Source organism: Microplitis mediator, chromosome 1 (genome assembly GCF_029852145.1).
Source record: "Microplitis mediator isolate UGA2020A chromosome 1, iyMicMedi2.1, whole genome shotgun sequence".
Classification (NCBI taxonomy): Eukaryota; Metazoa; Arthropoda; class Insecta; order Hymenoptera; family Braconidae; genus Microplitis; species Microplitis mediator.
The window spans coordinates 7,889,489-7,917,449 of NC_079969.1; the positions used below are offsets into that span (position 1 = coordinate 7,889,489).

Below are 27,961 nucleotides of genomic sequence, written 5' to 3' on the forward strand. Positions count from 1 at the left end.
TGTAAGAAATTTATTATTAAATTAATCTCAATCCGTTTATTCATGTTCGCAGTATAGTAAGAAATAATTTTCTAGTTTTCAAGAACTTTTATCGAAGTAATCACTACGGATTACACGAAATTGAATGAATCGATGGATTATTGGAATTTCAGCAACCCCAGGAGGTTTAGCTAAGATTATAGTCGTCGTGTACTGAACACGTACACATACATAGATATAGATTATAGGTATCTATGTACACATACTGTTTGAAATTACACATACAGATGTATCACCGCAAATCCACATCTACAGGAATGATGATACTGAATATGTCAGTATAGCGTAGTAGGATTTACCCAAAACGTACAATGAGATACATTGAGGATTTTAGTTAGTTTACACAACAAGCATGCAAACCTTAATTTAATTACGTTAGTATGATTAGTTTAATTACTAATACCGTAACTTCCGCAAACGTTGATTAACACTAATTCCGACCAAACAAAAATATTTTAAATCACTAAGTCTTTGTATGGAGAGAAAATAAATCAAATGGTTCTTATCAATTATAAGAACCATTGCCCATAATATATAGAAGCAATTTCTATATATGTATAGGAATTACTCCTATAAGATTATGGAAATGGTTCCTATACACGAATTAGAACTATAATTCCTAAATATTATGGGATTCATTTTCACAAATTTAGGAATCGCTTCTATGTACCGACGTGCTAAGTACCCAAGCCGCATATAGAATATGAATACCAGAGTAAGTTAACACTTTTGTGCTTCGCACGGTCATATAGTATTGGAATTATTCTAATATTGGGTAAAATAAATATTCATTTAATTGAAATTTCAAAACCATCAGGATAAAATAAACATAAATAAGAAAAATTTGGGACTTAGAAAAATTCAATCGACTGTCAAAAGCTAATAAATTTATGTGTAACAAAATATAGTCAAATCAAATTTTAGGCTATGGAGGATAAAATCACAGTTCTAAAATCACTTTGGAAGTATTATTGTATCTTTCCAATACTATTTTGAGGACATGGAGATCAAAATTACAGTTCAACTATGAGCGACAAGCCTGTTAACAAAATAATTGAGGGTATCTAGTGTTATGTCAGAAATTGACATAAATGATGTTTTTGTGGGTATTTGGCCCCAACCGAAGTCTATAGACCGGGAACCCCAGAGATCTCCCATACGGAAAAAATATATATCCGGATATATATTTTTTTCGTATGGGCTTTTATTAAGGAGGAGAGATTTATTTTTAAATTTATAAAACGATAGTTAAATTTTGATTTCTAACTATATTGTCAACTCAATTAAAAAATTGTTGAGATCGAGAGATTATTCTCTGATAACACTGTTTGAGATAAGTACTAGATCATTTTCAGTTAAACAATTTTTCGGTACGCTATTTAAGTCAGTTCTTCATAATTAATAATAAAAGTATTAGGTGGCTAGCTGCCAACTAATCACACAATTCAAAAATTATATTTACTATTTTAATTTTAAATTACATATGTTCGAATTGTTATTTTGTAATTCTGATATAACTGAACTGAACATTTCAAAATTTTATTTAATATTTTAATTATTTTGTTATACCTGTTTTCCTGTGTGAATACTTGAACTTCAAATTGAGTACTTATACTAGTTCAATTTATTCTAACACTTTTCTTTTTTTTCTTCATTGTAAAAATAACTCGTTCCCATCTTGATGAATGCAAGCAGAAGAGAGCGAGAGTTTTTTTGTTATTCTGGCCCAAAATTTTCTTATCTGCCCCTCCATATTTTTCACATTAGTCGGCGCACGCATTATTCTCCCCACTTCTAAAATTTTCCTTTTAATAGATGTTTTGATGTTCGCTTGACTCATTGTGTGGTACAAAATTTTTTTTATGAATTAAAAAAATTATTTCGAAAATTATAAAAATTAATCGGACGTAACACTAGACTAAAACCACATTTCAAATTTCGACTCGGGATAATATCATAAGAACGATTCCTATAATGTTATAGAAATAATTATCATACCTCATAGAAATAATTTCAATAATTATAAGGGAATTTCTAATAATTATGAGAATATTTCCTAATGTATAGGAATAGTTTCCATACATCAGTATGGGATCCACTCCCACGCGCACATGAAACTATTCCTATAATTCTCTCCGTGTACTCAGAACTATTTCTACGAATTTCAGTATCTAGTAGAATAAACCCAAATTTTTCATTCCTCTTCCAGGCAACGATTCTCGTAAGAAGAAAAAAAACTAGCTTATCAATTTATTATTATTTCCAAACGAAATGTCAAACATTACTTTTATTTTTTTATTACTGACTGAATAATATTCACCCACTTCCATTTTGCTTCAAGATGTTTTTGAAGTTCTTTTTAAATAAATTACAGATATATATTTTTAAAAAACTTGAATTCCTTTTCCGATATAAAAAATTCTAACATTTTTATCATTCCGTGTTCGATATTTCCCTAGACGGTAATTTTCATAGGTCCGTTGAGAAAGTAAAAGACGTATGGGGTTATATATATTGATGTATTGAATTCGATTGGATTTGACTTTAGAGTAGTCGTGTGTTGACTTGAGAGATAAAATATTCAACAAAGTCTAAGACGTCATGTCTCTATGTTTCATATATATATAGTTTAGTATATACATATAGATATAGATATTTCTATACCCAAACATATGTGTATGCATATTGTAGTAAATACTTGTCTAGAAACTCTTTTGGAAATATATACATGTATGTACTAGAACACGTACTAAAAACGTGATACTAGCTCAGTTTTCTCAGTTATTTCGGATCCTGTCATTTTGGCATGAAAACCAGTTTGAAATAGTATAACAAACTCATAACTAATGGACAATATATATTACTCATGCATCTCATTTTATTCAAACCCTGCAAGTTCTTTATGCAAAGTAGACGTCTATTTCATCCACATCACGAGCTTTTCTGTGTTGTAACTACGTCTAAACCTTTTCCTGACAAAACACATGTAGAACGTGGAATGAAATTTAGTTTTGTGACAACTTTGTAAAAAGGGTTAGATGCCTTCATTCAAAGTAAAGTAGTCGTTAATTTGAAAACCCTTTTATCTACTGGTACTCGACTAAATATTAAATTACAACGTCTACCAGTATAATTATCAAGAGAAACGTAACCAACTTTAGAATTTATCGTTAATTACGTTTTTGTCAGAACTAGTGTTTCTTAGAGACGTTAATTGTTTAGTCACTCTAGTTTAGTCTTTATACGAAGAAAACAAATGGGTTTATGTCTTGTAAATATTTTTTTTCATCTGCCAAGTGAATTAACTTGGAAGTTCCAATTATTCTTTTTTTCACTGCGGTAATTTTTCCGTTTTTTTCATAATTGTCTTCTATCTACCGGTGAAAAATGAATCGTAGATGTTATATATATATTATATATATGGACAAATATGACTCATTTTTCACGGGTGCAACGGCCGCATATTCTCAAACTTATTTTAAATTTTAAACCTCAAGTTGTTAAATAAACAACAAAGTTCTTTAGATTGTATTCTTACTCATATACTTTGATATCGTAAAATTTAAAGCGCCGTAGAGGAAAACTATTTCCTACTTTCATATGAGTAAAAGTACGTCTTTTAGAAAAAAGTCACCTAATGACTTTCTATGACATTGTAACTCGTTATTCCTTATTTTGTTCTGCTAAAACCTAATGGTTCATATGTATACACATATATATGTATATTCATATATATGTGAAAGAACATTGCTTATTGCTCATTGACATATTCACACTTTAACTCCGTCGAAAATTTTATATCATATTTTATTTTTAAAATTCTTTTTATATTCTGTTCTCTATTCGCCTTTGTTATAAATTCACAATGGCAAATTGCCGGGTCAAGTGTCTTATGGACTAGTTGGTAAAAAAATGTCGAGCCAAAAAGAGAACGGAAAATAGTCTGCAATTGAAAATTTCCAACATCGCAATATATTTTTTCAAGTTGGCTAACAATGACCAGACATCGTTTAACGACTGAGTAAATTTAAATCCAACAAATAATGATATTCGATTCGGACACTATTCGTCCAAAAATAAGATATATGTAAAAATATATGATAAATATCAGACAATATATGTGGCCAATTCAACTATATTTTTTTTATATTAAAAAATATAATATTCATCATATACGACTCCGTATATGTTTAGCATATATATAAAATATATGTGTCAATCATATACAAAAAATATATTTTTATCATATATGAAAATATATATTCTTGTCATATACGAAAACTATATTTTTATCATACATAAAAATATATATTTCTATCATATACGAAAAATATATTCTGATCATATATAAATACATATATTTATATTGTGTATGGAAAAAAAAGTTTCTTATTCGTATGACCAACTCCAATTAAATTAGATCTAAATTTAAATTTACTCTTCAAATTGCAGTTAAAATTTTCAAAATTAGTTAATTTGATGCGAATATATATACCCATATACATATACATACACCGAATAAAATATATGCTTAAATATAACAAAGAAAATATATGGTGCCATATATAATATAAATTATATACTACCATATTTTTTATTTCATATAAAAATGTTATATTTTTTGAATATAAAAGGAAATATATCAATACAATATATTATAAGGTAAATGTAAATGTATTATATATAGCTTAATATAAATAACATATAAGTTACATACATGGAATATATATATTTACTACTGTATATAATTTTATATTAAATCGGCCAAAATCTCTATGTGATTTTTTATAATATACAATATAATATATCATATATTTTTTTTTTGCAAACATATATGATTTTGTATATTTTAACCATATATTGTTTTTTCATACGGGTGTAAACTCGTAATTTTAACCAATAAAAAGTTTAAATTAGTAAACCAGTTCAAATATTTAAGCAGAATATTAGCTCTACATGTCACAGAATTTAAATTAACTGATGATAAGTTCATACTATAACACTACTGTACAATAATATGAAGATATAGTATAAAGAGTTAAATAGACATTGTCATCGATATTTAAATAATTGATTAAATACCCGTCATTACGGCTGTCATAGTAGTTTACAATCGATTCTCGTCTATTACAATCTATGTTACTATCCCATTCCCACACTCAATAGAATTCGCTCTCACAGAGTGTCTATTGACGGAGAGGAGACTGACGTTAATCATGTCTCTGGTGCATGTATGTCGGGTAACCAACAAGCCGAAGCAATACATTGATTACACAGACGACTGATTACATCTATTGGTCTCTAAGGGCGATTTCAGCCAATACACTTTACTAAATTCCCCACAAAACTCAACTCAACTCAATATTATATAATTGGACGTAGATAAGCAATAACGTGTTAACTTACAAAAAATCGATTTTTGAGATCTTTGTATCGAATACGCGCGTCTTTGGCAGCTAAAAAATGTTTTTCGAAAAGTTTAGCGTTAAAGAAAATTTTTTTTGAATCATAAAATTTTAAAAATTCTTGGGAGGTATCAGTTATCTAGAGATTAACATTTTTGAAAATCAGGTTAAGTAAATTGAGTTTAAATAGATTGCAGAGGGCCAGTCATTAACTATAGAATCAAAATTCAAGTAATTTGCTACGTTATTGCAACAAATAATAAATAAACTTTTCTTATTACAAGTTTATAATTTTTTTGTAATTAACTTTTTACGTTACAATATTTGCAGTAATTATTTTAGCAATACAGTGTCAAGTTAATTGAGATCAATTGCTCTCTAAACATGAACTAGTAAAAATAAGTGAATATTCACTAATTCCAAGTGCAAACTGAACCACTAATTTCAAAAAGTGGTTCGGTTGGCACTCAGAATAAGTGAATAATCACTTATTTCACTTATTCATGTTTAGAGAGTGGATTTAATAGACAAGTACCATTAGTAATTTTGAAAAACTGAGTCAATTCTTGTGAAATGTTTTTGAGAATCAGATTGAATATTTTATATTTCGTAATACAAAATTTGTGTTCGTTTTTTATGGATCTGCTTATATTAGATCCTCAAATTTTCATATTTTTTTTTAACATCAATTAACAAAAAGCAAATAAACCGTAAAAAAAACGAGTGTAAGTACACACTATCCCAGTGTTAAAGTTATCGGAATTAAATTTAACCCCGACAGTGTTAAAATTTTTCCTTCAAGATAAATTCAGTTGAAAATAGTTTTAAATCTTTAAACTCAATTTTTTATCTACCCTGTAAAAAATCGGGAGGAAATTCGGAGTGAACACGGATTTTATTTCAACCCGAATTCAATCCGTCACTCAAAGTTCCGGAGTTTGAAAAAAAATCATTCCACATACAGATTAAATAGAGAGTTTGTTTTTTCAGCGGAATGATTTCGGAGTGATCTGGATTTTATTTAAATCCGCATTTACTCTGATTCAGAGTTTTAATATTTAAATAAACTCCCTTTCGGAATGAGTTTCACTCCGAACAGGAGTTTCAATATTTAATCGGTTCAACATGGGTCGTTTATCTCCAAATATTCTACTGTAAATAGCCTACATGCCTTTGAATTTTGATGAAAATTTTTATTGAAAAAGGGATTTTCGGGGCTGGCAACAACTATATCGCATAATTATAAGTCCAATGAAGACCTACGAATTTATTCAGATTTTTCCTTACAGAACAACACAATAAACTCCGGAATGAATCAGTCATTTGCTTCGCATTCACTCCGAATTTAATCCATGTTTACTCCGTAAATTTTTTACAGTTTACGTCTAATTATTTATTTAAAAAGTCTTTACTCTCAAGTATTTACTTGTAATTCAATTAATTACTAACTTAGTCAATTGACACTAATAGCAAATAATATATTTTTTTTTTTCCCTAGAAAACTACAATATGGTCTAGTAATTTTGTGATATTTAAAGAAGAATATGTGACAATTGTACAAATTGAGCTCATGAATTTATAATGATGGTTTTGTCGGCAGTATGCATAGAAAATGAAAATACTCTTAAACTATATTATTAACTATGCATAACTGCTCGTACCGCCACGGCTCTATACATATATATGTCATATATACACCAGTAATAATACATAACTCATATGTCTCAGAGAATATGTAGATGTAGAGAATGTATGAGCTACTGTATAGCAAACTCTTGTTCTATGACTAACTGAGTCAACACCCACATTTACTACATACGCCTTATCTTGTATATTTTATACATATATGTCACGTAATTATATTAATTTTAATTAGTAATAAGCTATTTTTAGAAAAAAACAATCAGAAAAATCGGAAAGCGAACGTTTTTATCAGGATTTTTATTAATATTATATTCTGATGAGTGAAATTCCGATCTACTAACAGTGGGATGGAAAAATAATTGAATTATGAATACAATTACAACATAATTGTTATTAATTGACCATAAGTGTCAATACAGAGAACCTATTAAGGTAAATTGAGCAAACAATTGAGCGTTTATTAAATAAACTTTCACGGTTTTACCTTGACGGTTGTGGCAATAAACCGTGAGACTTATTGGGACAATATATAAAAGACAGACTTAAAATGACCGTATGTTGGTAATGGTCGATGACCCAGACCTCGTCAGGCTTAACGGGTTCGTACAGAGACTAAACTAACGTTTGAGCCAATAAAAGTGCAAGTTATTATTATTATTATTATTTTTTTTTTTTATTAAATATTTAATTGTACACAGAAAAAAAAATTTTCGGCGCGGGAAATTTTTATTTGATTCAAAATAATTTTTAATTGAGCCAAAGAATTTTTTTATTGTGAATTGAAAATTAAAATTTACTGAGAGCGAAAAGAAATTTTCTTAAGACAAGAAAAAAATTCTTAGTGCAATAAATTTTTTATTCGATCCAAGAAATATTTTTTATATTTAATTAATAACTGAAATTTACTGGGAGCGAGAAAAATTTTTTTTGAGACAAGAAAAAAATTCTTAGTGCAATAAATTTTTTATTCGATCCAAGAAATATTTTTTATATTTAATTGATAACTAAAATTTACTGGGAGCGAGAAAAATTTTTTTTGAGACAAGAAAAAAATTCTTAGTGCAAGAAATTTTTTATTCGATCCAAGAATTTTTTTTTTATATTTAATTGATCACTAAAATTTACTGGGAGCGAAAAAAAAAATTTCTTAAGACAAGAAAAAATTTCTTGGCGCAGAAAAATTTTGTTTTCTGTGTTAGACTACTTGTTAATTGATTTTAGATTTCGGATTTTATCGTAATAGAATTTGAAAAATTTAATTTCAATAACGTGATTTTTTTTTATCGCTCTTACAATTTTGACGTTCAAGTAATCGACTGTGAAAATCTTTTACTGTTACATGGTTGATAATTATAATTATTATCATTGTTTAAAAAATGGTGATAATAATTATGTAGATATAGATATAAGATATATACAATGTAAGAAGACAAGAATAATAATATTGTTTGGTGAGATTTTTAAAAAAATACGGAACAGAAAAATTTCTCAACCATAACAATAGTTCAGGTGATGTGAAATAAAGATAAAAGATTGATATTTGTGATAATATGAGTATAGAATAGAAGCAGAAAAGTGAAGAAATACGGATATATACATATATATATATATATATATATCAAATAGCGTGTAGTGGTTTCTGGTTTTGTTGTTTTGCGGTTACGCGTCAGAAAACCAAGAAAATTAAAATTTTTTTTTCTTCTTATTATATACATGATATATATTTAGAATAAGATTTATTTTATCGTGTAATAAATTATAAAAAATTTTTATTTTTGCATAATAAAATTTCACTTGTTTTTAAAAATCTGATAACTTTATTATAAATTGAGATTCAAATTTAAAAAATATTTTATTAATTTTTTCTACTGGTACTTTTGAATTTCTGACCATAACTAATTTTTTTTATTAATTAAATTTAGAAAATTAAAGTTATTTTTTTAATTTCAAGTGTTTTTTGAAATTCGGTATTAGTTTGGAAAAAAATGGTAATAAATTCAAATTCAAATTCAAATTAAATGGAAATTTCAAATTTTGAATAGAAGTTGAAGTTAAAAATTTAAAAATATAAGAAACATCTATTGATTTATATACTAGTTGTATATAAAAAATATATAAATATAGAGTATACAGGTATCGTGTAAGAAAGAACTTACACTTGAGGGACTTGGCCGAGCAATTACGCAATTCAAGAGAGCGTAATCGTAGAGAATGTTTCCGTACCGGCATACCAACTCATTATAAAACTACTAGACTATAGTATGTCATGTTTTATTTTTTAATTTTTAGTTTTAATTTTAATTCACTATTTATACTATTATTTTTCATTGCTATTTACTTCAGAGCACTTGATGCGAAAATATTTTTATATTAAAATATATATCATATTTTTATTTATGTGCTTTATTTACCAGGCATTTAAATGAGTTTAATAAATTTTATATCATACACGTGACATTGTGCTGATTTTTTTTATATTTCATATTTATTAATTGTTGCATTATTGTCATTAATTATTCATATATTTTATAATATAAATATATAAAAGTATAATTAATTATGCAAATGTACATTTTTTATAATTTAGTTTTTATTCGTAATATATATATATATATATATATTGTTCAAACTCCGCAGTATTTTCTATTTATTTTCATTTTAATTTCAAGCTCTTAAAAAAGTGGTTCTAGTCGATTTCAAGAGCTCGACATTAAAATAGAAATAACTAGAAAACGATGCTGGATTTTAAAAAACTTTACTGATAATAATTTGTAAAGAATAAAATTCTCAACAAAAAAGATCCTACAACATTTCGTGATAAGTCTGATAGTTTCGCCGGAATAGTAAAAAGATCTCCAACTTAACTTCGAGCTCCAATAACTTTTGAACAAATGGGTTTATCGAAAAATGATAAGAGACCTTTTTTGTAGAGCGTTCAATTTCCTACAAAAATATGTATTAGTCTATTCGATCTATTGATTTTTTTAATGAGTTAACAATACTTAAAGCTAAAAAAAAATTTTTCCCGTGTTATTTAAATGGGAAAATCGAATTTTTCGATGAGCTAGGTCTGTAATCGACATGGAATTTTTTCCCTTCCGCGAAAATTTTTTTTTTGTGTTGAACAATGATTTTTCCACAAGCATTTGAAAAAAAAAAATGTTGCTCTGAAATGAAGCACCCTAATATATATATATATATATATATATATATATATATATATATATATATATATATATATATATATATATATAGATATATATTGAAGTAAAATTGTAGTAAATAAAAAAAAACTTAATAAACTTTTTTATTTCATAAGTTTAAAAACAAAAAAAAATTTCATATCATACGTAAACTTTTTAATATAAATTTTATGACAGCGTTTATTAATTTTAAATTTATTATATAATAAGTTTAAAAAAAACAACAAACTAATCAACAGTAAAAAAAAAAGTATACGAAAATTTTCCAAACTTTGTTTAAAAAAAAATTAGTCAATCAAAACTTCAAAACCAGAAGTTATACTTTTATTTATTTGAAAAAAAAAATGTACAAGTACATACATATTGTAATGAAAGTAAAACTTATTTTAAAATATATGAATACAGTAAGCAATTGAGCGAGTAATGAACCAAATACAAAATTATTTCTATTGATTCTGGCTATTTGTTATATATTTAGAGGTATAAAGAAAAAAATTATTTTTTGGCGCGAAAAATTTTTTTTTTACAAATTGAAAATAAAAATTATTTCTTATTTTAAAAAATTTTTGTTTTCATTTCATAAAAAAAAAAATTTTCTTGGGTCAAAAATCCTTTTTTTGTGTCGTAGTACAGTTTAAATTTATCAGAAATCATATTTATTTCAAATGAATCATAATAAATTTACTTGAAATCTTCATCGGCCAATAATATATCAACCAAATGAAATATCACAATATTTCTATCGATTTTTCATATATATACGTATATATTTATATATTTAAAAGCATTACGTATTGGAAATCCATCAGATAAAATTATTAATTCAAAATTACTGTTAAATATTAACCTACATATGAAATTAGCCTACGGCTAATGGACCAAAAGCCAAATACTAAAATATATCCAATTGATTCTATCATTAGTTCAACTTCAAATTTAATATTGACAGATGAACGTATCTAACATGTCATACACAAATATCACGTCAAAATCGATAATTATTTTAAAATTACCCCGGATTAATCAAAATTCTTTATAAGCCAATGGCTAATGGAGTAAACAAATGCACCTGAAGGTTGGAACATTTTTCGCGAACCGAAAATGAAAAGTCAAAAATATACTTGATTTAGATTTCTGAAATGTTTCGCACGTCATCCGAAAATTGCAGCCTACCCCATTTACTTCTCAAAAAAAATTACATAAATTTTTTTCATTTTCGTTGCACAAAAAACGCTCTGATCTTCAGGTACATGTAAACAAAACCAAATGCTAAAATAATCTTATTGATTCTTTTATATATAGAAAATTTATCAACCGACTGATTATCTCGACCAAAGCACTCGAGAATTTAGAGCTTATTTGTTCAAAGCCAGATTTGAGGTACAGCGATTTGGTCTAATCTAAATCGTCTAGAAGTAACTCCATTGCAAGCGAACCCACTACAGGATTACAGAATTGTAGAATTGCTAACTTGTAACTAAACTTGTTAATTAATTACTGCAATGTGCACTAATTAACTTGTGCTGGTGGATCCTAGGCATTGTTTTTGTTCATCAATAATTTTACACTTGTTAGTTAAATTATATATATGAGAATTCCTAATTACTATATATGAGAATTAGAAATTTATGATTTTGAACGAAATTTCGAGCCCATATGAAACATATTTTAGAACTACGGAAATTCGCATGAGTCTTAGATCTTATTTTTTATCATTTAAATCAGGAGAGATCTTTGAAGATCTATAGATCATAGCAAAAAAATGGAGTTATCGACAAAGTACGTAGTGTTGGATTTTTAAAGAGATTTCGAAGCCTCATGAGAAAAAAATTTTAGAATTGTGAAGATCTACAGGAATGTGAGATCTATAATTTATTTAGATCATTGAAGATCTGAAACTCTAAAAATCCACAGTAATTTAAGATCTTATATTTTCATAATTTAAGCCATTGGGGATTTCTGGAGCCAAAGGAAGTAAAGATCTACAGGAACTAGATCTTATTTTTTTATACTTTAGATCAGAGATCTATAAAACTATAAAGATCTACTTGAATCTTAGATCTTGTGTTTTTACATATATGTAATTTAGATCTATAAAAATCTCTAGGCCTATGAAGATCTATATGAGTCTGAGATCTTATTTTTTTACTGTTTAAATCAGTGGAGATCTTTAGAGATCTTAGGGAACAAAATAAAATTATCGACAAAATATTTAAAATGTTATATTTCAAAAGAGATTTTGAGGCCTTATAAGAAAAAATCGAAAAAATTGTGAAGATTAACAGGAATCTGAGATCTATGCCGTGATAATTTCGATCATTGAAGATCTTTGAAACTTTAAAGATCGACATAAATCTAAGATTCCATATCTTCATGATTTAAATCATTGAAGATCTTCAGGAATTTGAAATCTTATTTTTTCATACAAAACTATGAAGATCTACAGGAATCCAAAATCTTAGATTTTCATAATTTAAATCTCTGAAGATCTTTGGAACTACAAAGATCTACAAGAATCTTAGATCTTATATTTTTGTATGCAATTTAAATCAGTGGAGATCTTTACAACTATAAAGATCTACATGAACCTGAGATCTTATAGTTTCATAATTTAAATCACTGAAGATCTCTGCAACTGCAAAGATCTACAGGAATCTGAGATCTTATTTTTTTTTATACAAAACTGAAGATCTACAAGAATCTTAGATCTTATATTTTTATATGTAATTTAAATCGCTGAAGATCTTCAGAACGATGAAGATCTACATAAATCAAAGATCTATAATTTTTTTTAAACATTTGATGATCTGAGATCTCTTTAGATCTCAGTCATTTCTTCCGGATACCCGCCATTTAATTTATTTACTCAGCATTAATTACAATCAATGTCTTTACCAATCATTCAATAAATATATAAATTATCATTATCCATACAATATATATATACATATATATACATATATAGAAAACCATATAACCGAATATATAACGGTAATTCCACCTGTTTCTCTCTCTTTATTTATTTGATGACACATTCGCGCGCATTCCAATGCAATAAATACATTTAAATAAATATATAAATATATATAAGTAAATTTATACATATATATTATTTTACATATTTATTTACTCCAATATTAATATTATTGTCCATTTAGTCACCAATAAATTTTTTTAACCGTAAAATAAAATCGAATAAAATTTTATGATTCAAATTTTTAAAAAATTAATAATTAATTCAATTAATTAAATGATGAATAAAAAATAACTTACGTAATTAATGAAAATCCAGTCATCTTAATTATTTTTCTGTTATCACAACACAAGAGAGATTCACTTTTTAACCCAACACATATTTAATATTTTTAATTTTATTTATTGTTATTATAATTAATTATTTAAATCACTTGATTAAATTAATTAATTAGTTAGTTATTCAATTAATTAATTAAAAATATGTACTTTTAAATAACACTGTTTATAATACGAGTATTGTTATTTAAATAATAAAAAAGGGCGGGACATTTATTTAAATAAATTATTTATTTAAATTTATTGGTAGTAAGTAATACTGATTTATCACGATAATGTTTAAATTAGAGGGTGAATTTTAAAAATTAATTGTTTATTATTTTATAATTTAGTAGACAGCTGGGTGAGCTGACTGTACAGTGAAGGCTGTAAAATGCCACTGGAGCTGGAGGACAACCAGACAAGCTGGAGAGTTGGCAGAGGCTAGAGTTGAGCAGAGCGTCCTGGTCATACTGAGAGAGAAATTTTAAATTTACGTGCTGCCATCTGTTAAGTTTTAAGTTAAATAGATCTTCGGATATTTCCGGTGGTTTTTATTTTTTCACTCGGGTGTTTACGGAAGTTATTTGATTTTTTGGTTTAGAAAAAAGAAAAAATTATTTAAATTAAGTAATTAATTATTGAGCCAAGAAATGAGTGTTTGAAATGAAATGAAAATTTTTTTCTTAAGATAATTTTGAATTAAGATTAAATTTTTAATTGGATTAGGAAATAAGTTTTGAAACAAGAAATAAATATTTGAATTGAGAAATTAATTATTGAGCCATGAAATGAAATAAAATTTTTTTTTTAAAGATAATTTTGAATTAAGCAATTAAATATTTAATTTAATTAGGAAATAAACTTTAAAAAAAGTAAAAAATATCTGAAATAAGTAATTATTGAACCGAGTAATGAATATTTGAAATGAGATAAAAATTTTTAGAGTAATTGTTTTATTATTAGAAAAAAATTTATTTGAACCAAGATTTGAAATTTGCCTCCAGTAATAAATTATTGAAACAAGTAGTAAACGAGCAACCTGCAGTCACTACGTGACTGCCGAAATATCACTACTGAATTTATAAAATACGCAGAAAAAAAGAATTTCTTGCCGCAACAAAATTTTAATTTGCACCCAGAAATTTTATGCATTATCAATTAAATACAAAAATTGTCTTGGGGCGAGAAAAGATTTTTTTGCTCAAGAAATAATTCCTTGCACCAAGTAATTTTTTCTAGTTCTAAATAAATTTTTGTTTTCAATTCACAATACAAAAAATTTCTTGGGGTAAGTAAAAATTTTCTTTGGGCGAGTAAAGATTTTTTGTGTCAATGAATCCTTTTTTTCTATGCACACTTTTTTGGCTTTGAGAAGCTTCCTAAAACCAAAAGGGAGAATAAAAATCTGTCATTTTGGAATAAGTAATGCGATATAAATAATATAGCTATATATTCAGTGACATTCAGTCATATTGAGTGACAGAATAATTAAAGTATTAATTTATTTAAAGAAAATAAATACGATCGTCTTTTTTCCCGCGTAATTTAAATGTAATTCGAATGATATAGATAAATCTATTTATCTCAATACTTGGCAATTAAAAAGAGTTTAAACTATGAAAAGGCACAAATTCAAGTCAAGATCTATCTAATGACACCAATTTCAATAATATTAACTAATTCTATCATATAGATATGGCGGGATCAAAATTTTCCTTATTCTCTTAATAATATAGAAAATAATTGAATCAAGAAAAAGTTTTTAGACGACGATCTGAATCTGGAAATAATTATTCGAACAAAGTAATAAGTTCTTGAAAAAAGAAAATTTTTGATTTGATTTGATTGAATTTTCAAAATTAATCTGAATGAATTGAAAAACTCATTCAATATCTTGAGTTAATAAACTAATTTTCTAATAAATAATTTATTTCTTGACTCAAATTTGATCATTTCATTGAACTAAGAAACAACTTTCAAAATCAAGAAGAAAACTTTCTTGAACCAATATTCACCTTTTGTAAACAACAAAAAAAAATTTTGAAAATAAAACTAAAATTTTATTGAATCAAGAACTCAATTTCTAAATTAAAAAATATTTATTTGACAAAGTAATGAATTCTTGAATCAAGAAATTTTTTTTGTCAAAATTTAATTAAAAATAAAATAGTTTGCTAAATTAAAAAAATTATATCCCGAGTTAATAATTTTTTTTTGACCCTAGAATAAAATTCTCAGATCATAAATAACTTGAGAAATTAAAAACAAAATACAATTTTTAAAATTATAATTAAAAAATTTGTATTGTTAGTTAAATAATTAATTAAAATGAAATAAAAAATCCATAATTATTTTATTGTAAAATTTATTTTGTATTTATATCATGAAAATGAGTGTTTTACATATATGACAAGGGTATGTAATGTATTTGAATGTATTAATTTGTATCATTATTATAATTAATAAGAATATTACAATTTAAATTAGAATAATTTAAAAAAGTGACAATTTTCATCAATACACACAAGTGAGGACATGTTACTCTAACTTTATATTTAAAACTCATTAATTTAATTATTTATCAACTCAAACAATAAATAATCAATCAATCATTTAATCAATCAATTATTAATACTTATATATAACAGTATTGTATGTAATAAAATCTAATTAAGCCACAGGAGGTTATTTTTATTAAATCCTCTACTTTAATCAATTATTTAACCCTTTCAACAATTTAATTAATCGAAATTCATTATTTATTAATATATAAAATTAATAAATTTTTAATCTTAATTCAACATTTAAAAAAATTTTATTTTATTCAAAATTAATCGACTTTATAAATTTTAAACAATAAAATTTATAAAATCGATTAACAATTTTTTCCTTTACTTCATTTTTTAAATTAAACCTCCGTAGAAAAAAATATAATTATTTTTTTTTCAATTAATATTAATTATTTATATCTTATTTTTTTTTAATATATATTTATATATCACGCCTCTTCATTTATTCATAATTAAACCATTTTTATTTTTATTCCTCACTCAGATTTTAATTATTTTTCTTTTTTCTTTTCAAATTAACGCAGCTTCACTATCAACAATTTATTTTATTTATTATTTTTCTCTTTCTCTATTTATTATTATATATATTTATTTTTTTTTTTATTAACATTGGTCTAAATATGTAGAATTATTACCTTGTCATTTTATTAATAAGTTATTAATATTTATTTTAATTATTAATAGTTAAATAACTTAATTGTTAAATGAAAAAGTTTAACAATGTTAATAGTTACTGTTTATAAAAAAATATAAAAATTAAAAAGACAATAGCTGACGATTAAGAGAAAGAGATTGAGGAAAAATAATAATTTTTATTGTTATTAATTATTAATAATTAATTAATAATGATAAACACTTATTGTTATTTACTTTATTTTATTTTATTTATTAATATTATTATTAGGATTATTATTATTAAATTATGCTGGCTTCTGTGAACCCTTTTTGCCGATAAGTGATTTGTGGATATGTGGGATAACACCTGGAATTTAAATAATTTATTAATTAGTTTATATTATTATTTTTTTTTTAATTTGTATTAGAAGTGGGGGAAATTTTAATTAAAATTAAAATTACGGGGAAATTAATGGGTTTAGGTAAAAATTGATAGAGATCTTTTTTGTAGAGAATTCAATTTTCTACAAAATTGTATCCATGTGTTTTTGAGATATTTTTGATATTTAAACGAAAATTTGGAGTTGAAGATGAAAAAAATTATTTTTGTCAGTAGACAAAATTGAAATTTATAGTTGATGATTTTTTATTCAAATTTCCAAGTAATTATTGAATTTATGGAAAAAGTTATAGAGATCTTTTTTGTAGAGAATTTAATTTTCTATAAAATTGTATGAATGAGTTTTTGTGGTATTTTTGATATTAAGACGAAAATTTTGAGTTGAAGATAAAAAAGCTATCTTTTGTCAATAGACAAAATTAAAATTTATAGTAGATAATTTTTTATTCAAAATTCAAGGGAATTATTGAATTTATGGAAAAAGTTATAGACATCATTTATGTAGAGAATTTAATTTCCTACAAAATCGTATATATGAGTTTTTGTGATATTTTTGATATTTGAACGAAAATTTTGAATGGAAGATGAAAAATTTACTTTTCGTTGGGAGAAAAAATTAAAATTTGTTATTAGAAATTATTTAGGGAAATTCAGTGGAAACTATTGGATTTTTTGTAGAGAATTTAATTTTTTACAAATTTGTATTGATATGCGTTTGTGATATTTTTGATATTTGAGTGAATACTTTGAGTTGAAGATAAAAAAAACTATTTTTTGTCAGTAGACAGAATTAAAATTTGTAATTGAGAACTTTTTATTCAAATTTCAAGATAATTTTTGAGTTTGTGAAAAAAATCATAGAAATATTTTTTGTAGAGAATTTAGTGCTTTATCAAAATGTATTCATTCATTTTGTTCATATCTTCAATAGTTTAGCCGTAAATTCAACTTTTAGATGAAAAAAAAAAAAATATAGAAAAAATTTTTTCTTCATTAATTTTCACTTAAAATTTTTACTAGTTTACGAACTTTAAAATTGAAAGAAAAAATTTTCTTTTTAATATAAAATTACAAGTGTCCAAATGTCGACTTCCATTATTTTGAAACTTCCATTCTTTTTATTTAAAATTCCTATCGAATTCATGTTCCACAAAAAATCAATGATATAAAAATTTTAATGAAATTTCATTAAAATCTCGCACTTTTGATTGAATGGAAAGAAAAAAGTTACAATTTAATTTAAAGTGTATAGTAAATTTTCATAAAATCATCAAAATAACTTGAATACCTTCCTCACAAATTTTAATAATTTATTAATTAATCCGATTTCCTCAGTAATTAAATTTAATTATCAAATCTACCGGAATTACAAATAAGTTGTAATCTATTTCCAATAAATTAATTATCCTCATTAATTTAAATTCAAACTCGAGCTATTCATAAACACAATATTTTATTTAAATCGGATTAAAATTACTGTTATCATCAAACAAAATAATTATTAAAACCGCGGTAAAATAATTAATTTATTGATCGATTTTAAATTGATAAAATAATTTTTTTTCCACAGTTTGTACTTATGGTGTAAACGCGTGATTATTACTAATAAAAATAATAATAAATTACCTCCTCCAGCAATGGTAGCTTTAATAAGACTGTCCAATTCTTCGTCACCACGAATTGCAAGTTGTAAATGCCTAGGTGTGATACGTTTTACTTTTAAATCTTTAGATGCATTACCCGCCAATTCCAATACCTAGAAAAATAAATTTATTTTAAATATAATCATAAAAATTAATCAATAGTTAAGAAAAAAAATTTGTATTCTAAAAATAAACATAAAATAAAATTTAAAAAAAGCGCGCGAAAATTCGCCATTTAAAATTTCCACTAAACGAACTCCGTAATTTATTTAAAATTTCTCATGAATAAAATGAATTAAAATAAAAATAAAATAATAATAAAAATAATAAATCAATAAAACAAAATAAATAAACAAACAAAATACCTCAGCGGTTAAATATTCCAAAATGGCGGCGCTATAAACAGCAGCCGTAGCACCAACACGTCCATGACTCGTTGTCCGGTTTTTCAAATGCCTGTGAATTCTTCCAACAGGGAACTAAATAAAATAAAAAATATATATCATTAATTAATATTCATATAAATATATCAATTAATCATCAATTAATTACTTTTTAATAAAAATTAATCTAAAACCTGATGTTTTTATAACGAATACAAAATGGCGCCCGTGCTAAAAACATCCGGCTTAGCGTCAGCTACTTTTTCTTTTTTTATACACATATATATACATATATGTACATATATATTGAACGATCATAAGCTTTGTTCAATTAAATACGTATACTAAACGCGTGTTATCAAAATTACATCAGATAATTAAAATACAATAAATAATAATTAATTATTTATGTTAATAATTAATATTCATTATTTATATCCATAATTATTAAATTTACTTCCGGTTTGTTCAATAAATAACTCATATTTTTAATATAACGCTTTGCGCATCGTTCGTCTATCGAACGATTTTAGACATTTTACTTTTTTTTTTAACGCGCAATTATCGCAAGTTAACGTCACAAATAAACTCATTAGTTATCAATTAATTACTAAACAATATTTAATTATTTAAAAATAATTATTTGAAATTTTCTAGGTTAATTTCCATTGTTTAAATAATTGTTGAATTTAAAAAAATGGCGTCGTTTAAACAAAAAAAAATGGCGGTTAAAATAATTGTTTAGTTTTTAAATAAAATAATTTTTTCAAATCTTTACATTAAATATAATTATTAATCAATGATTACTAATTAATTTATTGATGTTGTTGTTAAATAAAATAAAAAATTTAAGAAAAAAATTTTCGCGCCAATTAAATTAAATCTAAATAAAAAAATATAAAATAATTGGAGGTTAAAAATATTTGAATATTTAAAAAATTCGGGGAAAAAACATAATAATTAATTAATTTTTTACGTTAATCAACTAATGGTTAATTAAAAAAAATATTAACTGACCTGTAAGCCTGCTCTCGCTGAACGTGAGACCGCTTTGGCTTTTGCCTTACCGGAGTCTTTGCCAGTTTTTCCGCCAGCCTGAAATATAAAATAACCTTTAAATAAATGTTTAAATTATTTATTTAAATACAATAAATTATTGATTTTTTAAAATTACAACTGAGTTGTAAAATAAAATAATGGAATTTTAATAATTATTTATTTGCGGGTTTATTTTTTTTAGGGTAAATATATAAAACTCATGGTAGAAATTGATAACTCACCATTGCTAGTATGAGATATCTGTTTTACGTTTCAATTATACACGAGCACGACGAGCTACAACGACAGACCGACGCAGAGTATAACAGACGACGCCGTTGTGAGCCACGATCCCGCCAAATACGCTTGGCGCTGCCATAGCATCCCGCTGTTAGTCACCTGATTATCATCCAATCAGGAACTGAGATTTTTAGTGACGACAGAGACATCTGGGATGAAAGATTTTGGAGTAAAAAAGGAAACTTGCTGTTGGTGGATGTCACTGACCAAATGGGAGAGACGTAGCAGCCAATGGGCGATGATTTGTTTTGCGCGGGAATTTTGAATTTTGAAAAATGTTGAAAGTTTTGGGATTGTTTTAAATTTATTAATTTATTTAGGTGTTTCGTTTCCGGTGGAATTTTTTTGACTGGTCAAGGAAAATATTTTTTTGAATAAAAATTTGCGGCAAATTTGAAATAATTTTAGTTCCGGTTACTTGAGATTTTATTTGAAAGATTTTTAATTTAAAATACAAGTAAATTAAATAACTTTTTAAACTTTATGATACTCAGGCGGGTTTGATGATTTCAAAGTGATATTTGTTGCAAATCGTAGAAAATTTAATGGTGTTCCAAAGTGCCGGAAGTAAATTTACTGTCATTCAAATTTTTTTACTTGTGTCCGTTGGAAACGACAATTTTTTTGATAATGAAGTTAGTCGACGTCTAGTAATTTTTTGATTTTTTTTAAAACGATAAAGTATAGAAGAAAATTCCACCAATAGTTTTTCAAATTTTCTACACGTGCATATTTTTATTTTTTGAAAATGATTTGTTGAAAAAAAAATCGAAAATTTGTTAATTGTCTGTTAACTTCAGGCTCATCAATTTCTATATGAAATCCGCTTCTTTTTTTTGCTTTCTGAGCGTAAACTAGTAAAAATACACTAAAAATGTTAAGAAGAATTTTGTAGGAAATTTAATCTTCTTGAAAAAAAGTCCTATGAGTCAAAACGCTTAAGTCGATAGTTTACGAGCTACAGATGTTCTTATAATTAAAAAATAAAATATCTTTATTAAAAAAAAAAGAAAGTTTTTTTTTTAATGATTAGAATGTCTGTAGCTCGTAAACTATCGACTTGAGCGTTTTAAATCACAGGACTTTTTTTCAAGAAGATTAAATTTCCTACAAAATTCTTCTTAACATTTTTTGTGTATTTTTATTAGTTTACACTCTGCAAGCGAAAGAAGGTAAATTTTATATAAAAATTGACTTTTCCAAAGGATCCCGAGTCGAAATTTAAATCGTAGATTGGAACGTACTTGACGTTGAAAACGTAAATTCAACCTTTGAAGACTTAAATAGCCGTGAAACGTATTTTAGACGTAGTTGACGTACGAAAACGTAAATAAGACTTGAGTAATCGTAAATTGTAGACACAACCTTTCAAAACTGGCAATAAAACAATTAAACTCTATCAGAAACATTTTTTTTCTACAAGATTCTAGTAGTCTGTAAGACCCAAAAAAGCTCGAGAAACTGGACATCAGTAGAGTTATCTCCTGCCAGGCCCAAAATATTTTTCTACAGCTGCTAAGAATTTTTATTTCTTGTCTTCTAGCTGCTGGACATGTCTTTTGCCAATGAAATGTTTCCGACATAGTTTAATTATTTTATTGCAAGTTTTGAAAGGTTGTAAACTCTACGATTTAAATTTTGACTCGGGATACAGGTGAAAAAATTTGAATTACAGTAAAGTTACTTTGGACACTTTTGAAGACCATTAAATTTCCTACGAATTGCAACAAATAAAACTTTTATATCATTAAAAGCGGCTGAGTATTATCAAGTTTAAAAAGAAGTTATTTAACTTACGTGTATTTTAAATCCACTGTAAAAAAACTGGAAGTGAATTCGGAGTGATTACGGATTTTATTTAAATTCGAATTCTCTCTTCGGAGGTCTGAATTTTTTTAAAAATCTGCATTCACTCCGGTTCCGTGTTTTGATATTAAAATAAACTCTCCCTCGGAGTGAATTTTATCCAAGGGGATTAAATAAACCCACAGTCATCTGCTCCGCATTTACTCCAAATCTAATCCGCGTTGACTCCGAAAATCTTTTAAATAAAATCGCAAGTACTTGGAATTTAAATCAAGAACTGAAATTTGTCAATAATTTTTTTTTCAACTAAAAAATCTTTTCCTCGACCAGCGAAGACAAAAAACCTTCGACCGAAACGAACCATAATCATATCAATTATCAGTATTCAATTAAATAAAAAATATTTAATTAATTTATCACATCATTAAAAAATTTTTACTATTAATATTTATTATTATTATCATATATTTTTTTATTTATTAATAATAATTGATTACAAATGCATAATAAAACTTTTTTAAGCATCCATTAGTAAAAATAAAAATAATTAATTAATTAATTAATTAAAAAATGTAAAAATTAAGAACAAAATATTTTTTTAGTTTATATTTTTTTTTTATTCATGACCTGCTTCTTCCAACTCGTCGCACTTATCTTCTAAGTCGTCCTAAAAAAACAAATTATTATTTAACAATCATAATTTTTTCCAACTAAAAATATATGATAATAATTTACCTCATCAAGTTGTAAACATTTTCCCCACTCATGTAAATTTATTTTATGATCATTGTTTTCATCACAGCCGTCTAAGAATGGCGCAATGCAATGCTCGAGTGCCATTAGCGGAGCGCGAATTGGAAATAATTCGTGACGTGACACTGAACGGTCATGAGGATGTCCATCTAAGTCGCACCACTTCCAAATAGCAGCATTGGTCCATCGTAATGTCATATTTGTTTCAGCTTCTCGTTGCATTTTAAGAAAATGTGATGGTAATTCTTGACGATCGGCTAAGTCGCGCATAATGTTGAATAACCAATCACGCATGCGTCGAGGGAAGTCCATCATGTCTTCTTCTTTGCACATCTAAATAATTATTATCCCTGATTAAAAATGCTTATTTAAAAGTATTGAAAATTATTTAAATTCTTTTCAATCCATACGGAAATTTTGAAAAATATTAAATAGAATTTAAATTTCAATCATTTGAATACTTTCTGATTCTTATAATGGAATTCAAAAGTATTGAAAAGAATTCAATCTTTCATCATTTTAGAAAAAGATTCAGAAAGATTCGTAAATGTGAATTCATTTTAATTTATTTCAATTCAAGTCATAATTGGAAATATGGAACTAGTTTAGTATTGAGGAAAATTCAGAAAAATTAAAAACTGTCAATTCATTTGAATTTTTTTCAATACCACACGAGACCCAGAACGTGAAATTATTTTGTTATTGAGAAGTATTCAGAAAGATTTAAAATGTCAATTTATTTGAATCTTTTTCAATTCTTTGGAAGTTTAGAAATTCTTATATTATTTTCAGATTCAATATAATTGAAAAGTATTAATTTTATGTCCAAAGAAACCTTGTGGAATAGGATCTATTCAAAAGTATTCAATTCTCATCTTTTTCAATACTTTTCAATGAGTATTTTAAATCAGGGATTTAATTTATTTATTTAAATATTTTTTATTATTTACGGGCATTTGACGGCACTCTCCGTAATATTCGATATGGATGTGCTGATAATCTGGACCACGACAACGAGAGTCACCAGAGTCACAGAAACAACGGGCTTGATATACTTCACAGTCACTTCCAAATGTTTCGTTGTAATTTGTACAAACTTTACGACGTGGATCTTGTTCTTCATCACAGGATTCTATACAGACACATTCTGCGGTTCCTAAATCATTTACCTAAAAAATAAATTTATTTTTTAATTATTAATAATTACATAGAAGAAAACGAATATCTTGGCGTAAGAAAAATTTTACATTGGAAAATTTAAACAAAAATTTCCTTAGGACTAGAAAAAATTTCTTGGCTCAAGTTAATTTTTTCTCGTCCCAAGAAAATTTTGATTTTCAATTTATAATGCGAAGAATTTCTTAGAGCAAGTGAAAATTTTCTTAGGACGAGTACAAATATTTGCTCTAAGAAATCCTTTTTTTCTGTGTAGGGAACTAAATAATTTTTTATTTTAATTATAAATATAGAAATTTAATTTTTGGTGATGGATTCAAAATTTTAGACTCGCGTTTTTGAAAAAATTTATAGAGAATTTAAAAATTATTTTTTAGAAAATTCATTTAGAAAATTTGAAATTAAGATGAAAATTCATGTTGCAAAAAAATTGATTTATTGAATTATTAGTTTCAATTATTTGAGAAAAAAAATTAATAGATGAAATTTGATGGATTAATTTAAGAAAATATTTTTTAATTTGTAGAAAAAAATAAACGTATAATTTTCTATTTTCCAAATTAAATTGATAATTTGCTAAAAAAAATTTAACGTGAAAAAAATTTTACTTGACAAACACGTCCAGCACCGCAATGTTTATCCATACAAGGATCCATTCTCAAAACTTCTCTATTATTATCATCATGTCTTTCTCCACTTTCAGCATTCGACGTTTGCTCATTAATATCTTTCGCGACTAATTTTTCTTTAGACGAATCCTCTTCTTTCAAAAGATTCATAACTTCTTGTTGAAACGGAGCCTCTGTCGTTGTTGTGCGACGTTTATGTTTTCTTCTTCTCTAAAATAATAAGTCAATTTTTAAAATAAATTTCAAAAATCATTAATTACTTTTCTAATGTTTATTCTATATTATTAAGAGAATAAGGAAAATTTTGTTCCCGCCATATCTATGTGATAGAATTAGTTAATGTTATTGAAATTGGTATCATTAGATAGGTCTTGACTTGAATTTTTGCCTTTTCATACTTTAAACTCTTTTTAATTGCCAAGTACTGAGATAAATAGATTTATCTACATCATTCGAATTACATTTAAATTACGCGGGAAAAAAGACCGTATTTATTTTCTTTAAATAAATTAATACTTTAATTATTCTGTCACTCAATATGACTAAATGTCACTGAATATATAGCGATATTATTTATATCGCGTTACTTATTCCAAAATGACAGATTTTTCTACTCCCTTTTGGTTTTAGGAAGCTTCTCAAAACCAAAAAAGTGTGCATAGAAAAAAAAAGGATTCATTGACACAAAAAATCTTTACTCGCCCAAAGAAAATTTTGACTTACCCCAATAAATTTTTTGCATTGTGAATTGAAAACAAAAATTTATTTAGAACTAGAAAAAATTACTTGGTGCCAGGAATTATTTCTTGACCAAAAAAATCTTTTCTCGCCCCAAGACAATTTTTGTATTTAATTGATAATGCGTCAAATTTCTCGGTGTAAATTAAAATTTTGTTGCGGCAAGAAATCCTTTTTTTCTGCGTATTTTATAAATTTAGTAGTGATATTCGGGCAGTTACTTAGTGACTGCAGGTTGCTTGTTTAAATTAAAAGAAATACCAATTTAAAAAAAAATAGTCCGCGATTTAAAATTCGAGATTTTATTCATTAAAAAAAAAATTTAGAATCTCATATTAATAAATTACCAAAAGTAATTAATTATTCGCAATCCTGAATATAAATAATAAATAAATAATAAGATTATTTAACTTACTTCCGCTGACGATACATTGGTAATAATAAGACCCAGAATAAGGGCAAGAGCCAATAACCGCAGCCTTGACTGCATTATTATATTATTTAATATATATTCCTATAAATAATAAAACTATTTAATAATAATAATTGATAATTGATAATTATTTAATTAATCATATCTCCAGTCACCCGGAAAATTCAAATTTAATCTAATAAAAAAAATTACTATCTCATATTATTTAATAAATAAATTTATTTATTAATCAAATAATAAATAATAATAATACTAAATAAACCGGGAAATTTGAATTTAATCAAATAAAAAATTATTATCTTATATTATTTAATAAATAAATTTATTTATAAGTCAAATAATAATAATAATAATAATAATAATAATAATAATAATAATAATAATAATAATAATAATAACGGAAATAAGCGCGTGGAATCAGTACGCGTAGTAATACAGATTCCAATCCTACGCAATAATTTTTTTTTTGTTGTAAAATAAGTACCGGCGTAAGATTTTTAAAAGCGCAGCTTTAACTTCCGCGGTCCAGTACTAGTTTCATACATTTAAATATATATGAAGTGCGTAGGACTCAATACACATGCAATGAAATGTAGTAAAGTAAAAGTAGTTACAAGTTAGCAAACTCCTCGCGGCTGTAACGCGTCTTCAGTAGATTAAATATTTAACTTTTATTCATTTCTATAAATAAAACAATTGATGTATGATTTTTTTTTATGGCTATTGTAATTTGAAGTTTAAAATTAAAATAAATAGTATCCAGTAAATATATAAATATTAATATGAATATGCTTCAATTAAATGTATTTAAACTCAATGAAATATTATGATTAATGTAAATAAATATGACATAGACTTATTAAACTTTATTACTTGTTATTAAGATGAATTGTTAGTATTGAACTCTAAAAATTAATATTTTTTTGTAGCCTTGATTTTAATATATGTCAATATCACAGTACCCTTAATTTAAAATTTTTTATTTATGTATTTTTATTAAACTAGTAGCTACTGATCGGCAAATTTAAATTTCTATTTATCGTTCAATGTAAAAAAAATTATTAATTTTGATACTGAATGAATTTAAAGTAGTAATTAATGTCTAATGAGTTTAAAAATTACTAATTACTGATCATGAAATTGAAAGAACTAATTTCGAAAAAAAAAAAAAAAAATGTAATTACTCTTTAAAAAATTGTTACGTTTAATTAGTTTTCAAAAAATTAAAATTACTAATTACTGAACATGAAATCAAAATAATTAATTACGAAACAAAAAATGATAATTAAGCTTCAAAAAATTTTATACTTGTAAGTAGTCTTCAAAAAATTAAAATTACTAATTACTGATCATGAAATTAAAAGAATTAATTACGAAAAAAAATTAATAATTGAGCTTCAAAAAATTGATATTATTAATTAGTCTTCAAAAAATTAAAATTATTAATTACTGGTCATGAAATTAAAATAAATAATTACGAAAAAAAATTGATACTTCTAGTAAGTCTTCAAAAAACTAAAATTACGGATCATGAAATTAAAGAAATTAATTACGTACGTAAAAAAAAAAAAATCTAATTAGTCTTCAAAAAATAAAAATTGATTACTTTTCAGAAACTTTGAATATTAATTACTGCTCAGTAATTAATATTAAAATTTTTTAAATTTCGTTTATAAAATAAATTGTTTTTAACTAAATTTTCTTAAAAAAAAAAATAAATAAATAAAAAATATAAAATTACCTTTAGTTGAATTTATTTAAGCTCCGCGTAGTTTGGAAGATGGACCAAAACTAAACTACAACTAAATTTACTCGTTTGAATTGAAGCTTTTCATCAGTACTTCCACCAAGATATATATTTATGTCAATCTGCATGACCTCATCGGCTTCCT

General features: G+C 25.2%; 3 protein-coding genes across 3 annotated transcripts in view; all 3 read right to left on the minus strand.

Annotated features, from left to right (window-relative positions):
* The window catches only part of LOC130678312 (cadherin-87A), a 58,031-nt gene extending 44,019 nt beyond the window's left edge, over nt 1-14,012 (minus strand). The window contains exon 1 of the mRNA XM_057485480.1: nt 13,565-14,012. Coding sequence (XP_057341463.1) covers nt 13,565-13,587 — 23 coding nt within the window. The 5' untranslated portion in view covers nt 13,588-14,012. The remainder of the gene's footprint in view (nt 1-13,564) is intronic.
* Nucleotides 14,013-16,724: 2,712 nt separating this feature from the next.
* On the minus strand, nt 16,725-20,633 carry LOC130672430 (histone H2A.V). The gene is made up of 5 exons (XM_057477024.1): nt 20,477-20,633; nt 20,214-20,291; nt 19,179-19,292; nt 18,797-18,926; nt 16,725-17,137 (listed from the first exon to the last, which is right to left on the minus strand). Exons 1-5 carry the CDS (start codon nt 20,477-20,479, stop codon nt 17,076-17,078), a joined length of 387 nt encoding a protein of 128 aa, XP_057333007.1. The 5' UTR covers nt 20,480-20,633; the 3' UTR covers nt 16,725-17,075.
* A 2,154-nt stretch (nt 20,634-22,787) lies between these two features.
* LOC130672522 (SPARC) lies at nt 22,788-27,961 on the minus strand. Its single transcript, XM_057477184.1, has 6 exons — nt 27,811-27,961; nt 26,052-26,150; nt 24,878-25,108; nt 24,044-24,262; nt 23,076-23,426; nt 22,788-23,007 (listed from the first exon to the last, which is right to left on the minus strand). Exons 2-6 carry the CDS (start codon nt 26,124-26,126, stop codon nt 22,957-22,959), a joined length of 927 nt encoding a protein of 308 aa, XP_057333167.1. The 5' UTR covers nt 26,127-26,150; nt 27,811-27,961; the 3' UTR covers nt 22,788-22,956.